General features: G+C 44.2%; 1 protein-coding gene across 1 annotated transcript in view; it reads right to left on the bottom strand.

Moving 5' to 3' along the window:
- MCCC2 (methylcrotonoyl-CoA carboxylase 2) overlaps window positions 1-14,525 on the bottom strand; it is a 68,830-nt gene extending 54,305 nt beyond the window's left edge. The window contains exons 1-4 of the mRNA XM_003899781.5: window positions 14,252-14,525; window positions 8,369-8,435; window positions 3,881-3,965; window positions 802-903 (exon numbers count right to left, since the gene is read on the bottom strand). Of these exons, the coding sequence (XP_003899830.3) occupies window positions 802-903; window positions 3,881-3,965; window positions 8,369-8,435; window positions 14,252-14,380 (383 nt within the window). The 5' untranslated portion in view covers window positions 14,381-14,525. The remainder of the gene's footprint in view (window positions 1-801; window positions 904-3,880; window positions 3,966-8,368; window positions 8,436-14,251) is intronic.
- Between the last annotated feature and the right edge of the window lie 263 nt (window positions 14,526-14,788).

Here is a 14,788-nt window from a genome sequence, read left to right as displayed (position 1 = left end):
CCCAGCACTTTGGGAGGCCGAGGCAGGAAGATCACTTGATGCCAAGAGTTTGAGGCTACAGTAAGCTATGATCATGCCACTGCATTCCAGCCTGGGCAACAGAGTAAGACCCCAACTCAAAAAAAAAAAAAATTATAATGATGTGCTAGCCTATATTCAACATCGTTTGAGCCCAGAAGTTCAAGATTAGCCTAGGCAACAGAGCAAGACACTGTTTCTAAAAAAAACAAAAAAGGAAAAGAAAGAATCTATAATTAAGTGCTACTTTATACCTATTAAATGACTGAATTTTTTTCAGCCATAATATCTAATACTAGAGCATCTCTAGTGAAAAGATAAAGACTGGTCTCCTTCCATGACCTTGTCTCCATGGAAAGAAATCTTTTTTATTTTTTTTTGAGACAGAGTCTTGCTCTGTCACCAGGCTGGAGTGCAGTGGCTTGATCTCAGCTCACTACAACCTCCACCTCCCAGGTTCAAGCGATTCTCCTGCCTCAGCCTCCCGAGTAGCTGGGACTACAGGTGTGTGCCACTATGCTGGCTTATTTTTTTATTTTTAGTACAGACAGGGTTTCACCATGTTGGCTAGCCTGATCTCAAACTCCTGACCTCAGGTAATCCACCCACCTCGGCCTCCCAAACTGCTGGGATTACAGGCATAAGCCACCATGCCCAGCCAGTCCTACATAATATAAATAGCATATAAATCGCATGCTAATATGCAAAGTGAGTGCTGGATGCCTGTGCCTCATCAAAGTCTTCTTCTTAACCTACATTATGAAGCACAGGTAGAATACTCACCCTGATACTCTTCCAATGCCTGTAATAATGCCACCTCCAGGCACCTCCTCATTGTCATATAACTGGTAACCTGCAAACTGGGATAATTCCAGAAATGGAGACCTAAAGGGAAGAAAGGATGCTGTTTGAATTAATGTCATTAAAAACTACACATTTAAACAGTTACACACGGAAAAGGAAAAGATTTTTCCTCAATGGGACAATGTGTCAAATACACATGTTATACATAAAATCTATTTTTAAAAATCTAAAATGGTTGTGGTGGCTCAGGTCTGTAATCCCAGTTACTCAGGAGGCTGACAGAAGAGGATTGTTTGAGGCCAGGAGTTGGAGGCCAGCCAGGACAACATAGTGAGACCCCGTCTCTTTTTTTTTTGAGATGGAGTCTCACCCTGTCACCCAGGCTGGAGTGCAGTGGCGCGATCTCAGCTCACTGCAACCTTCACCTCCTGGGTTCAAGCGATTCTCCGGCCTCAGCCTCCCGAGTAGCTGGGATTACAGGCATGCGCCACCACGACCAGCTAATTTTTTGTATTTTTAGTAGAGACAAGGTTTCACCATGTTGGCCAGCCTGGTCTCAAACTCCTTACCTGAAAGTGATCTGCCCACCTCAGCCTCACAAAGTGCTGGGATTACAGGCGTGACCCACCGTGCCCAGCTGAGACCCCATCTCTTAAAAACTTTTGGAGGTAGGTGGGGTGGGTCACGCCTGTAATCCCAACACTTTATGGGGCTCATGTGGGTGCACTGCTTGAGCCCAGGAGTTCGAGACCAGCCTGAGCAACATGGGGAAATCCCATCTTTAAAAAAAAATTTTTTTAACATAGCTGGGCAGGATGGCACACGCCTGTGGTCCCAACTACTTGGAAGGCTGAGGTGGAAGAATCACTTGAGCCCAGGAGGTCAAGGCTGCAGTGAGCTGTGACTGTGCTACTGCACTCCAGCCTGGGCAACGGAAAAAACAAATAAACGGCCAGGCACGGTGGCTCATGCCTATAATCTCAGCACTTTGGGAGGCCGAGACAGGTGGATCACCTGAGGTCAGGAGTTTGAGACCAGCCTGGATAACATGGTGAAACCCCGTCTCTACTAAAAATAAAAATAAAATAAAAATAAAATAAAATAAATTAGCCAGGCATGTTGGCACCTGCCTATAATCCCAGCTACTCAGGAGGCTGAGGCAGGAGAATCACCAGAATCCAGAAGGCAGAGGTTTCAGTGAGCCAAGATGGCGCCACTGCACTCCAGCCTGGGCAACAGAGCAAGGCTCCATCTCAAAAAATTAATTAATTAATTAATTAATTAATAAAAATAAAAATCCTTTCTAAGTGCCAGGCTCTCTTCTAAGAGCTTTAGAAACACTCACTTACAGCATGGCGTGGTGGCTCATGCCTGTAATCCCGGCACTTTGGGAGGCCGAGGTGGGCAGATCACGAGGTCAAGAGATTGAGACCATCCTGGTCAACGTGGTGAAACCCCGTCTCTACTAAAAATACAAAAATTAGCTGGGCATGGTGGTGCACACCTGTAATCCAGCTACTTGGGAGGCTGAGGCAGAAGAATTTCTTGAACCCAGGAGGTGGAGGTTGCAGTGAACCAAGATCGCGACAGTGCACTCCAGCCTGGCGACAGAGTGAGACTCCGTCTCAAAAAAAAAAACAAAAAAACAAAAAAAAACCACTCACTCATGTCCTCCTTAGAACCACCTTCTGAGATGGATCCTATTGTGACCCTGGTTTACTGATGAGGAAACTGAAACACACAGAGATCAAGCCACTTGTCTAAGGTTACACAGTAAGTAAGTAGCAGAGCCGGGAGCTTCATAAGCAATCTTGCTCCAGGGGCCAGGCTCTTAACCACCAGTCTGCCTCTCACTTACTTACATGGTCAAGATACATTAGGAGGGAAAAAAGAGAGTTGGTTACAAAACAGCAAATTTAGCATGATTTCATTTTTGTTTTTTAAAAATGTAGGTGTCTGGTATATATATGCATACAAATGGCCTGGAAGGATAATAGACTAGGTGTTAACAGTGCTGTCTCCAGGTTGGATGTGTGTGCACATGTCAGGAGAAAAAACACTTTGAGAGTTTTCACTTACCCCTCTCTCCCCCTTGGACCCCATATCCAATCCTTCAGGAAATCCTGTTGGGTTGGCTCTGTCTTCACAATACAACCAGAACCCTGCACTCCTACCACCACCACTACCACCACCCTAGGCCAAGTCCCTATCACGTCTCCCTCAAATCCCTGCAATCGCCCTCTAACTGGTCACAGGGCTTCCACCCTTGCTGCTGCGTCTACTCACAACACAGCAGCCAGAATCACTCTTTTAAGCTATGTCAGATCATAATCATCTCCTGTTCAAAACCCTACAATAGCTCCCCATTTCTCCCATGGTGAAAACCAAAACCTTTACGATAACCCACAAGGCCATACAAGATCTGACCCATCTCCTACTCCTCTCCCCTCCCTCCCTCCACCACAACCACCCCAGCCTTCTGGCTACCCCTTGAGCATACCAGCATTATCTGGCACACTCCCACCTCGGGGCCTTTGCACTGGCCGTTCCCTCTGCCTGAAACACTCTTTCCCCAGAGAGTTACAAGGCTCTCTCTCTCTCTCTCTCTCTCCTCCTTCAAATCTTCGCTCAGACATCACCTTCTCAATGAGGCCTACCTTGGTACCACCCCTTAAAACTGCAACTTGCCCCATATCTTCCTCTCCTTTACTCTGGGCTACCTTTTCTTTTTCTCATGATATTTATCACTTACTAACACACTACAGAAGTTACAATCTTTACTGTTGTTTTCTGTCTCCCTTTGCTATGATGTAAACTCCAGTAGGGCAAAGATGTGCATCTGTTTTGGTCACTGATATATCACTAGTACCTGACACATAATAGGCTCTCAATAAATACATCAACACGTAGTGCTTGACACATAGTAGGCTCTCAATAAACACGTGTTCCTGAATCTTACGATAAGAACTAGAATTCAAAATAACTGATTTACAAGACTGTCTAATAAAGTACCATGGAACAGAGAACACTCTGAGTCAGTACTTGGCTGTGTACACACCCTGGGTCTATGAGATTGTCAATTCTTTCTCTGGGCAATAGTTTTCCTCTTGATATGTGAAGTGCTCGGGCTTTCTCACCACCACCTATGATAAAAACATGATTAGATTAGATTAGATTGACACGATAAAAAGGTCTCAATGCCAGAGAAATGTAATACTTAATCCAAAATATAGCACTTTTTAAAAGTTCAACATATCCTCTGAGAAAAGGCTAATCACTCACTCAACTCACAAGTTGCCAGTTTTCTGAAGTAATTATAAAAACTGGTATTAAAAAAAAATCAATCTATCCCTGATTGTAGAGTATATACTAGAGTCTATGTTCTGCATTCACTAGTAGTTATTCAAATTACAGAGTATTTTCTCCGCAGCTCACATATTGCAAATATTGCCTCATCTCCGCCACATTTATTACATACATGCTATGATAGATCTGGAAAATTCCTATCTTCATTTGTACCAGGTAAAAATATAATTTTAGAGATTACTTCCATGATAAGTGCAGTAAATTTACCTAAAGAAGACATTAGTGATCTGTAACTTTGTAGGCTTGCAACTGGGCGAATTGAACACTTTAGCAATTTAAAAGTCCCTTACTTGACTCAGAGATTGTCTTCAGTGCTTCTCAACATTGCCCACATCATGACAGACAAAAAAAATTATAACTGAAGAGCCCACAGGGGTATTCTTGGGAATATCTATAACCCACTCTCGGCAAACCAAGGTAATGGAGCAAGAACAAAAGTATCAAATTGTACCTTTAATAATGAAAAATTAGTTTATTTTTATTGGTGCCCAAGAATTTCATCTTAATATAGTCTTTGTCTAATGAAATGTTCAGCTATTTCAGAAAGTTATTTCTTTGTTTATTTAGGCAAGAAAATAATTTCAAACAATCTTCCATGTAGGATTTTTTTTTTTTTTTGGAGACAAAATTTACTCTGTCATCCAGGCTGGAGTGCTGTGGTGCCATCATGGCTCACCACAGCTTTGAACTCCTAAATTCAAGTGATCCTCTCACCTCAGGCTTCCCAGCAGCTAGGACTACAGGCACGTAGTCCCAGCTAAATTTTTGTGATGAGGTCTCACTATGTTGCCCAGGCTGGTTTCAAACACCTGGCTTCATGCAATTCTCCTGCCTTGACCTCCCAAAGTGCTGGGATTACAGGCCTGAGCCACTGCACACAGCCTTTCTTTGTTTTGACACAGGGTCTTGCTTGGTCATCGAGGCTGGAGTGCAGTGGCGTGGTCATAGCTCACTGTAACCTCAAGATCAGACTCAAGCAGCCTTTCCGCCTCAGCCTCCCAAAGTGCTGGGATTACAGGTGTGGGCCACCACACCCGGCTATGACCTTATTTTTCAAACCTGGACTCTGCTATACCCGAAAGGAATTTTTTCTTCCCTGAAGAGATACATAGCATATTTTTAAGATTAAATCTGCCTTTAGGTTGCCAAGAAAATTGTATCACATGTCTAATCTTCTTTTAAAATGAAAATACTTCTGGGAGGGAAAGACAGACTTCTGTACAAGATAGTGTGAGTTAAGTCAAATTGCTTTTCTCTTTTCTCCAACTACTGGCTGAGTCCCTGCTTAGGTGTGTTGAGGGGAGGGGGAGGGAGGGACGAAGAGGTTACAAAGGGCCAAAGAAGCTTTAGGGAATTATATGTTCATTATTTTGATTGCCCAGATGGTTTCATGGGTGTATACACATGTCAAAACTCATCAAATTGCACACTTTAAATAACAGTTTACTGTATGTCAATTATATGTCAATAATCCTGTTTAACTGGTAGACAAAATTATTTGTACACAAAACTCCCACAACGTGCAATTTACTCATGTAACAAACCTGCAAATGTATCCCCAAACCTAAAATAAAAGTTGAAAAGAAAAACAAAATACATACTAAAGGAAAAATGACCTAAGGCACTGCAAGGAAATCCAGATCTGGGTGAAGGTCTTTGGAGAATCAGCGAAAGTGCCCACTAAGCTGCGAGACGGAGAAGGGGAGAAGAGGAGGGTAGGGGTGACAGAGAGGTGTGATAAGACACACTGAAAAAAAAAAAAAAGGACTTAACACTGGGCACGGTGGGTCATACGTGTAATCCCAGCACTTTGGGAGGCCGAGGTGGGCAGATCACTTGAGGTCAGGAGTTTGAGACCAGCCTGGACAACATGGTGAAACCCCATCTCTACTAAAACTACGAAAAATTAGCCAGGTTGTGGTGGTGCATGCCTGTAGTCCCAGCTACTTGGGAGGCTGAGGCAAGAGAATCAGTTGAACCCGGGAGGCCAAGGTTGTAGAGAGCCGAGATCGCGCCACTACACTCCAGCCTGAACGACAGAGCAAGACTCCATCTCAGTAAAGAAAAAAAAAAAAAGACTTAAGACAACATCATTCTTTAGCAATTCTGCCTAGAGTGGGGCCTTACAATTTGGAGCAGCTGGTGAATTCTGGTTTTATTAGGAAGAACCAGAAAGAGGGTTATTCTTGATGCAGGCTCACAGAGCACATAATTAAGCTACCTGACATTTAATTCTTGGCAAAACTGTGAAGGCCAAGTTTGTCCTTTCCCCCTTCTCCCTACCTCCTTCCCCAGGGAGTCCGGCTCAGTCCTCTACCCTCCTGTGGCCACCAGACTTCACCAAGGTTCCTCAGCACTCACTATCCCCAGCAGGCACCCAATGCCACAGGACTCCTCACCCTTCCATTGAGTCAAACCCACCATCTTTTTTTTTTTTTTTTTTTTTTTTTGAGACGGAGTTTTGCTCCGTCACCCAGGCTGGAGTGCAATGGCACCATCTTGGCTCACTGCAACCTCCGCCTCCCAGGTTCAAACAATTCTCCTGCCTCAGCCTCCTGAGTAGCTGGGATTACAAGCATGTGCCACCACACCGGCTAATTTTGTATTTTTAGTAGAGACAGGGTTTCACCATGTTGGTCAGGCTGGTCTCGAACTCCTGACCTCATGTGATCCGCCTGCCTCGGCCTCCCAAAGTGCTGGGATTACAGGCATGAGCCACCATGCCTGGCCCCAAAACCCACCACCTTAATGTCTAAGGGGGATAGTGGGTTCACCAAATCAAACTCTCAAAATGGACATAACGATTGAGTTATCGCCCCTAACAAAACACATTTTCTTTTCAGCAAGAGCTTGGATTCTTTTTCTGGAGACAACACCTTAATCTAAAATGGCTTCAAAAGTATGAATTCCGTAGCTGGGTACCGGGCACATGTATAGTCTCAGCTACTCGGGAGGCTGAGGCAAGAAGATCACTTGTGCTCCCGACTTCAAGTCCAGCCGGAGCAACAGACTGAGGAGACCCTGTCTCTAAATAAACAAGTAAATAAGCAATTCTAGACCATACTTTCCAAATCCAGTCTTTTTCACTATTTTCATACTCCTGAGATCTAGTATTTAAACTACTCCACTCTAAATGTACAATTTTACATTAAAAGTATTATATATTATTTTAAGTATTATATACCTGTTGATAAAAGTTATCTGAAACAGTCAATCAAATATGAAGAATTCTTTCCATCTGAGATTCAGCACTTAGGGAAGAAATATTAAACACCTACTAAGAAATCACTGGCCAGAAATCACTGGCCAGGTATGGTGGCTCACACCTGTAATCCCAGCACTTTGGGAGGCCAAGACGGGAGGATCGCTTGAGCCAGGGGTTTGAGGCCAGCCTGGCAATAGAGCAAGAACTCATCTCTTAAAAAAAATAATAATAATAAAAATTAAAAATAAATTATTTATTCATAAAATTTATGAATTTAAATCTTTAATTCCCCCCCCCCAAAAGTGGTAGTATTCTATGAAGAGAAACTGGCCAAGTAATACAAAAAATAAAATTAAATGCCTGCATACCAACAAATGCATAGTCTTTTTTTTTTTTTCATTTTATTTTATTTTATTTTTTTTAATTTATTTATTATTATTATACTTTAAGTTGTAGGGTACATGTGCATAACGTGCAGGTTTGTTACATATGTATACTTGTGCCATGTTGGTCTGCTGCACCCATCAACTCGTCATTTACATCAGGTATAACTCCCAATGCATAGTCTTAAGAGTCAAAAGCTCAGTCAGGAGTAGTGGCTCACGTCTAATTGCAGCACTTTGGGAGGCCAAGGCAGATGGATTACTTGACATCAGGAGTTCCAAATCAGCCTGGCCAACGTGGTGAAACCTTGTCTCTATTTTAAAAACACAAAAATTAGACGGGCATGGTGGCAGGCACCTGTAATCCCAACTACTTGGGAGGCCGAGGCAGAAGAATTGCTTGAATCCAGGATGCGGAGGTTGCAGTAAGCTAAGATGGCACCACTGCACTCCAGCCTGGGCAACGGAGCAAGACTCCATCTCAAAAAAAAAAAAGTCAAAAGTTTAATTCCAGTAGTTTTTCCCAAAACCAATAACTATTTTAGGATATCTTAAGTAAAGGCATAAACTGAGGAATAAATGCTGTGTTTACCTAGTTTTATATGCCCCACTCGTTCATGGAGCTGATTTACTAGTGCTTTCATCTGCTCGTAGTTCTCCTAAAACAGAAATAGAGGAGATGGGGGAGAGAAATATTAGAAAGCAATTCCTTTTTACCAAAATAAAGGTTAAAAAAAAAAAACAAAACACAGTGGTCTGTGCCAACTCTGTGTGGCCGCCACACTGGGCCACCCCTATCCATGGCAGCCACACTGGACCACTGGATCCTATGGAAAAGATTCACCCCTGCCTGTCTTGTTCAAGGTCTTCTTCACCACCCCACTTGTCCATCTCTCCAAATCTTACCCCTCTGTAAGCCTAATTCATGTTTTATCTCATTTTCAACTCTACTTCTGGCCACTCCTACTCCGTTTAACATCTTTCTTCCTTAAACATCTTCTGAACTTAAATTGATCTCTATTTGTTTTCCTATTTTAAGGAATATAAGCTTTTTGAAGTTTAGAATACCATCTTATTTTTCCTGTCCCATCAGTCACTATCTGAGATTCCAACCAATGCTTGCTTACTGACAAAGTACAGTTGTAAAAACAAATTCCAGAGGGAAACAAAGGATCCTATTTTTATTTTTAATTTTGTATTTTTATTTTTTGGGTCAGAATCTCACTCTGTTGCCCAGGCTGGAGTGCAATGGTGCGATCTTGGCTCACTGCAACCTCCACCTCCTGAGATCAAGCAATTCTCCTGCCTGAGCCTCCCAAGTAGCTGGGACTACAGGTGTGTGCCACCACGCCCAGCTAATTATTATATTTTTAATAGAGACCGGGTTTCACTATGTTGGCCAGGCTGATCTCGAACTCCTGACCTCAAGTGATTCGCCCACCTCGGCCTCCCAAAGTGCTAGGATTACAGGTGTGAGCCACCGCACCTGGCCAGGGATCCTATTTTGTGTTTTAAAAAGAATAGGCTGGGTGTGGTGGCTCACACCTATAATCCCAGAGCTTTGGGAGGCAGAGGCAGGAGCATCACTTAAGCCCAGGAGTTCGAGACCAGCCTGAGTAACACAGGGAGACTTCCATCTCTACAAAAAGAATAAAAATAAAAATAATAAAAATTTAAAAATTATCTAGGCATGGTGGTGTGTCCCAGCGACTTGGCCAACTGAGGTGGAAGAATCTCTTGAGCCCAGGGGTTTGAAACTACAGTGAACTAGGATCGTGCCATTGTACTCCAGCCTGGGTGACAGAGTAAGACTCTTTCAAATAAATAAATTATTAAAAAAGAACAAACTCGGCCAGCCGTGGTGGCTCACACCTGTAATCTCAACACTTTAGAAGGCTGAGGCAGGCAGATCACCTAAGGTCAGGAGTTCGAGACCAGCCTGACCAACATGGAGAAAACCCATCTCTACTAAAAATACAAAATTAGCTGGGCGTGGTGGCGCATGCCTGTAATCCCAGCTACTCGGGAGGCTGAGGCAAGAGAATCACTTGAACCCAGGAGGCAGAGGTTGCGGTGAGCCAAGATCATGCCATCGCACTCCAGCCTGGGCAACAAGAGCAAAACTCCATCTCAAAAAAAAAAAAAAAAAAAAAAAAAAAGAACAAAACTCTATGCTGGTATGTATTCAGAAATTTTCTAGGTACTACATAAGGAAATATTGACAGTGAGAAGTAGAAAAGAGGTAGAGGGACTAACTTTTAACCTTTCTGTATTTTTAAATTTTCTTTGGTCAGCATATTACTTTCGACCAATACTTAACTAATTATCTTTGAAATTCAGACTTTGGCCCACTAATACATTTTGCCCCCCATGTATTAGCATCTCTTGTTATTTAGTTCCTTCTATTTGACAGAACACTAAGCAACTTCCTAACTGTTCAAACTTAGATGAATATTCAGTCTACAGTATATCTCCATTATTTCCTATTTTCTACAGCTCCAAGAGCTCTGGGGGTCATGATTTCTGCTACATTCTCTTGCTCTGCAAAATCCAGAAAATAAAAAACAAAGAAGTAGCACGGTATTAGGGAAAGAATCAGTTGGAGCTAACACATATATACAGAAATTGTCACCCTACAACAGCAGAAAAAAGTAACTTTGCTCAAGTGCACACGGAACATTCTCCAAGATAAACTACATGTCAGGCCACAAAATAAATTTTAATAAATTTTAAAAGATTGAAATCACACAAAGTATCCTTTTTTTTTGTTGGTTTTTTGTTTGTTTGTTGTTTTGTTTTGTTTTGAGACGGAGTCTGGCTCTGTCACCCAGGCTGGAGTACACTAGCACAGTCTTGGCTCACTACAACCTCCGCCTCCCGGGTTCAAGTGACTCTCCTGACTCACCCTCCCAAGTAGCTGGGATTACAGGCGTGCGCCACCACACCCAGCTAATTTTTTTTATTTTTTGGTGGAGACAGGGTTTCACCATGTTGGCCAGGCTGGTCTAGAACTCCTGACCTCAAGCGATCCACCAGCCTCGGCCTTCCAAAGCGTTAGGATTACAGGGATGAGCCACCGCACCTGGCCCAAAGTATCCTTTCAATTGCAATGGAATTAAACTAGGAATCAATGGCAGAAGGATGACTGGAAAATTCACAAATATATGGAAATTAAACAACGTACTCTTACACAACCAGTGGGTCAAAGAAGAAAAGCAGTCACCCACTGAAGCTGACATTTGCCTGTACAGACTGGGCAACATCTGTGCCAGGCTCAGCCCATCAGACTTAAATCACAGAAGAGCCAGTACTGGCTACAGTTCACCTCCCAGGCAATCCTTTGTCAACCAACCTAGCCTCATTAGCATGAGGCTCACTAACCAAGAGGCAGTGTAGTTTAGTGGCAAAACTAAGTTCAACTTTTAGTTTCCCTACTTACTGATACTGACATTTGGCAAATCTTGTGATCTCTCAGGGCCCCAGGTTGGTGTGTGTGTGTGTGTGTGTGTGTGTGTGTGTGTGTGTGTGTGTGTGTGTGTGTGTGTGTGTGTTTAATCACCTACAAAACAACAGTTTCTACAACCTAGTAATTTTCTTGTGAAGCTGAGCAACCACAGCGGTTAGTGCCTGACAGTCATAATGAATTGGAGCCGAGCCACTGACAAGTCCCCACCCCGTCTTTTCAACCATAGAACCCACTTAGGTAGAGCTGGGTGAGTAAGAAGCATTATAGAGCAACAGTTAAGACCCTGGACTCAAGAGTTATGAGCCAGACCACCTGGCTTCAAATTCAGGCTCTGTGTTATCTCAGACAAATTACTTGGACGCTAAATACCACAGTTTTCCCATCTATAAAACAGAAATAACAACTGTACCTACTACACAGGATCATTATGATAAATACATGAGTAAAACCATATAAAGCCTTTAGAAAAATGATGGGAACACTATAACATTTCTGCCATTATTATTACTTATTATAGTTGCAGTTATTTGTAATCAGGAAACACAGCTAAACTGGATCATTCATCCCATTCTCCCCCACCCTCATGGACTTGCTTTGTCTAATATGAGCACACATGAATTTCATCACATGCCAGCAAGAACTTTAAATCCAATTTGTGTTCAGCCTCTTGCTCTTGTGCCTTCGGCCATGAGAAGGGCATGTTTAATTCAGGGCTGCTCTTCAGCCTCAGTCCAGGAATGGGAAGACACGTGGAGCAGACCTGAACCTACCCTGCAGTGGAACAGTCACAGCAGCAACTAACTAACCAAAGGCCACCAACACCAGTGAGAGATTAAGAAACAAAACAAAAACAAGTGAGAGACTAATATTTGCTGTTGTGAGCTACTGAGATTTTTTGATTGTTTGTTACAAAGCGCAACCTAGCAAAACGTGAGTTATACAAAACCCATCACCAAAGCCTTCTTTTTATTAATGGCAGTTCCACCTACCTAAATATTCCGCTCAGTTGGAAAACTCCAAAGTCATCCATTTTCCCCTTCCACTCAGTTATTAACTCTACAGTCTTTGCTCCTCGGGTATCTATGCCCCCCTCCTACATACAATTCTAACTTTGACTCCTTCATCTCAAGACTCAACTCTCCACTGTCACCTAGGTCTAGTTTTTTCCCTACATCAATCCATCCTCCACATTGCCACCACACTGATGATTCTACCATATCCATAGGATCATGCCACTTATCTACTTAAATATTTTAATGGACAACCTGCAAAATGGAATCTAAATGTGGCTTTTGCATGCAAGATCCTCCTCTATCTGGCCCCATAATCAATCAATCCCATCACCAGACACTGTTCAATGAATTCCATGCCCTAGATATGGAATTCAAGTCCTCACACCAGATATACACTTTCATAACTCAGTATCTATGTTCTCGTAACTCTCTTGGTTTGTACAGTCTTGCCTTCCATCCTGCGCCCTGAACTTGGCCAGCTCTTATCCAAGATTCATCTCACCTTTTACTTACTATCTGTAGCTTTCTGTAACCACCTTCTCAAGCTTTAGACAACCCTTCTCACACTGTACCACAGTTACCTGCTTTCTTGTCCATATTCCCTACAAAATTATTAGTTCCATTCCTACACATCTATACCAAATATCTAAAATAGTGCCTGGACCACAATAACCACTTAATAATTCTGAATTAAACATTCTGTCCTGACAAATAATTGTGTGTTGTTTGCACTATTTAGAGGTTATCTGTATAGGCTTAGAAATCGTGGGAACAGAATGAAATTTTCCAGCTCTGATATTTCACAAGTTTTGAGTTTTTTGGCCTTATATTGGATGCCTCCTAATTCCAAGAAAAGTCACTCAAATATACTGTGGGATATTTTCTATTAACATAACCAACTTTTTTTTTTTGAGACAGAGTTTCCCTCCTGTTGCCCAGGCTGGAGTGCAATGGCACAATCTCAGCTCACTGTAACCTCCGCCTCCCGAGTTCAGGCAATTCTCCTGCCTCAGCCTGCCTCAGTAATCCCAAGTAGCTGGGATTACAGGCACGCACCACCACGCCCAGCTAGTTTTTGTATTTTTAGTAAAGACTGGGTTTCACCACATTGGCCAGGCTGGTCTCGAACTCCTGATCTCAGGTAATCCACCCGCCAGGGCCTCCCAAAGTGCTGGGATTACAGGCGTGAACCACCGGGCCCGTCCATCATAACCAACTTTTAAACTCAAATTTAAAAGTTGTAATTTTTTAATTCAGGGCTGTGTGTAATTCAGGGATATATGTAAGCACAGTGCCACTCTTGGGCTGCTCTAGGCCAGTGGTTCCCAAAGCTGGCTGCCCAAAGTCCCCTAAGGACTTCACTAACAACGTAAACACCGCGACTCCACCTGAGACCCACAAGGTCCAGAGTGGGCGTGGGGCTCAGGCAGCTATTCAACGAGCTCCCCAGGTGACAATTCTAAACCAGGCTTTAAGAACCACTGATTTTTTTGGCCAGGCGCAGTGACTCACGCCTGTAATCCCAGCACTTTGGGAGGCCGAGGCGGGCGGATCAGAAGGTCAGGAGATCGAGACCACGGTGAAACCCCGTCTCTACTAAAAATACAAAAAATTAGCCGGGCGCGGTGGCGGGTGCCTGTAGTCCCAGCTACTCGGGAGGCTGAGGCAGGAGAATGGAGTGAACCCGGGAGGCGGAGCTTGCAGTGAGCCGAGATCGCGCCACTGCACTCCAGCCTGGGCGACAGAGCAAGACTCTGTCTCAAAAAAAAAAAAAAAAAAAAGAACCACTGATTTCAAAGACACAAAGTACAGGGCCAGCTCTAAAAGTGAACTAAACTTTCTTGTATCTGTTAGGCTTTTCTTCTTCAAACTTCACGCGCGTCACAGAATCGACCGTGGCTCCGGACAAGAGAGCAGCAGTTGTTGAAACCTGCCCCTCCTCCACTTGCTTCCTAGCCTGGCACCGGCGGCCAGGCCACCGGGGCGCTCAGCCTACCTGGTAGAGGGCAGAGCCCACGTCCGGCTGCGTGCCCAGCGAGGCCACCGAGTCCCCGTGATAGGCGCGCAGCCCGGCGGGAGAAGCGCGGGCACACGGCCGCAGGATTAACCTCAGGGCGGCCCACATGGCGGCGGGCACCGAGAGAGCGAGAAAGCGGCCCTTGCTGGCCGGGAGCCGGCACTTTCCACTGCTGCTTGCCTGGCTGGGACTGCGGCTGGGTTCGCGTACTGGCAGCCCCAGAGAAGGCCTCTGTGATTCTCAGGCCTGCCCCCACACGTGCCTAAGCGCGCCGCCCGCGATTGGTCAGGCCGTGCCACGCCCCCTGACCCAGCCAATAAGGGACAGAGCTTCAGCCCCGCGAGGTCGCGTCTAGTGCCCAGCTCAGGAAAGCGGGTCTCCGGGGCGGAGCGACCCTCATGTGGCCAACGGGGTCCCCCGAAGCGATGCAGGGCTGAAAGAGCTGAGGTTGGGCTTGGATTGGGGTTGTGTTGAAACAGGGATATATAATATCACGATAGTGACTGTACCTGAGGC

This window comes from Papio anubis, chromosome 5, assembly GCF_008728515.1.
Source record: "Papio anubis isolate 15944 chromosome 5, Panubis1.0, whole genome shotgun sequence".
Classification (NCBI taxonomy): domain Eukaryota; kingdom Metazoa; phylum Chordata; class Mammalia; order Primates; family Cercopithecidae; genus Papio; species Papio anubis.
This window is presented reverse-complemented; position numbering and strand designations above follow the sequence as displayed.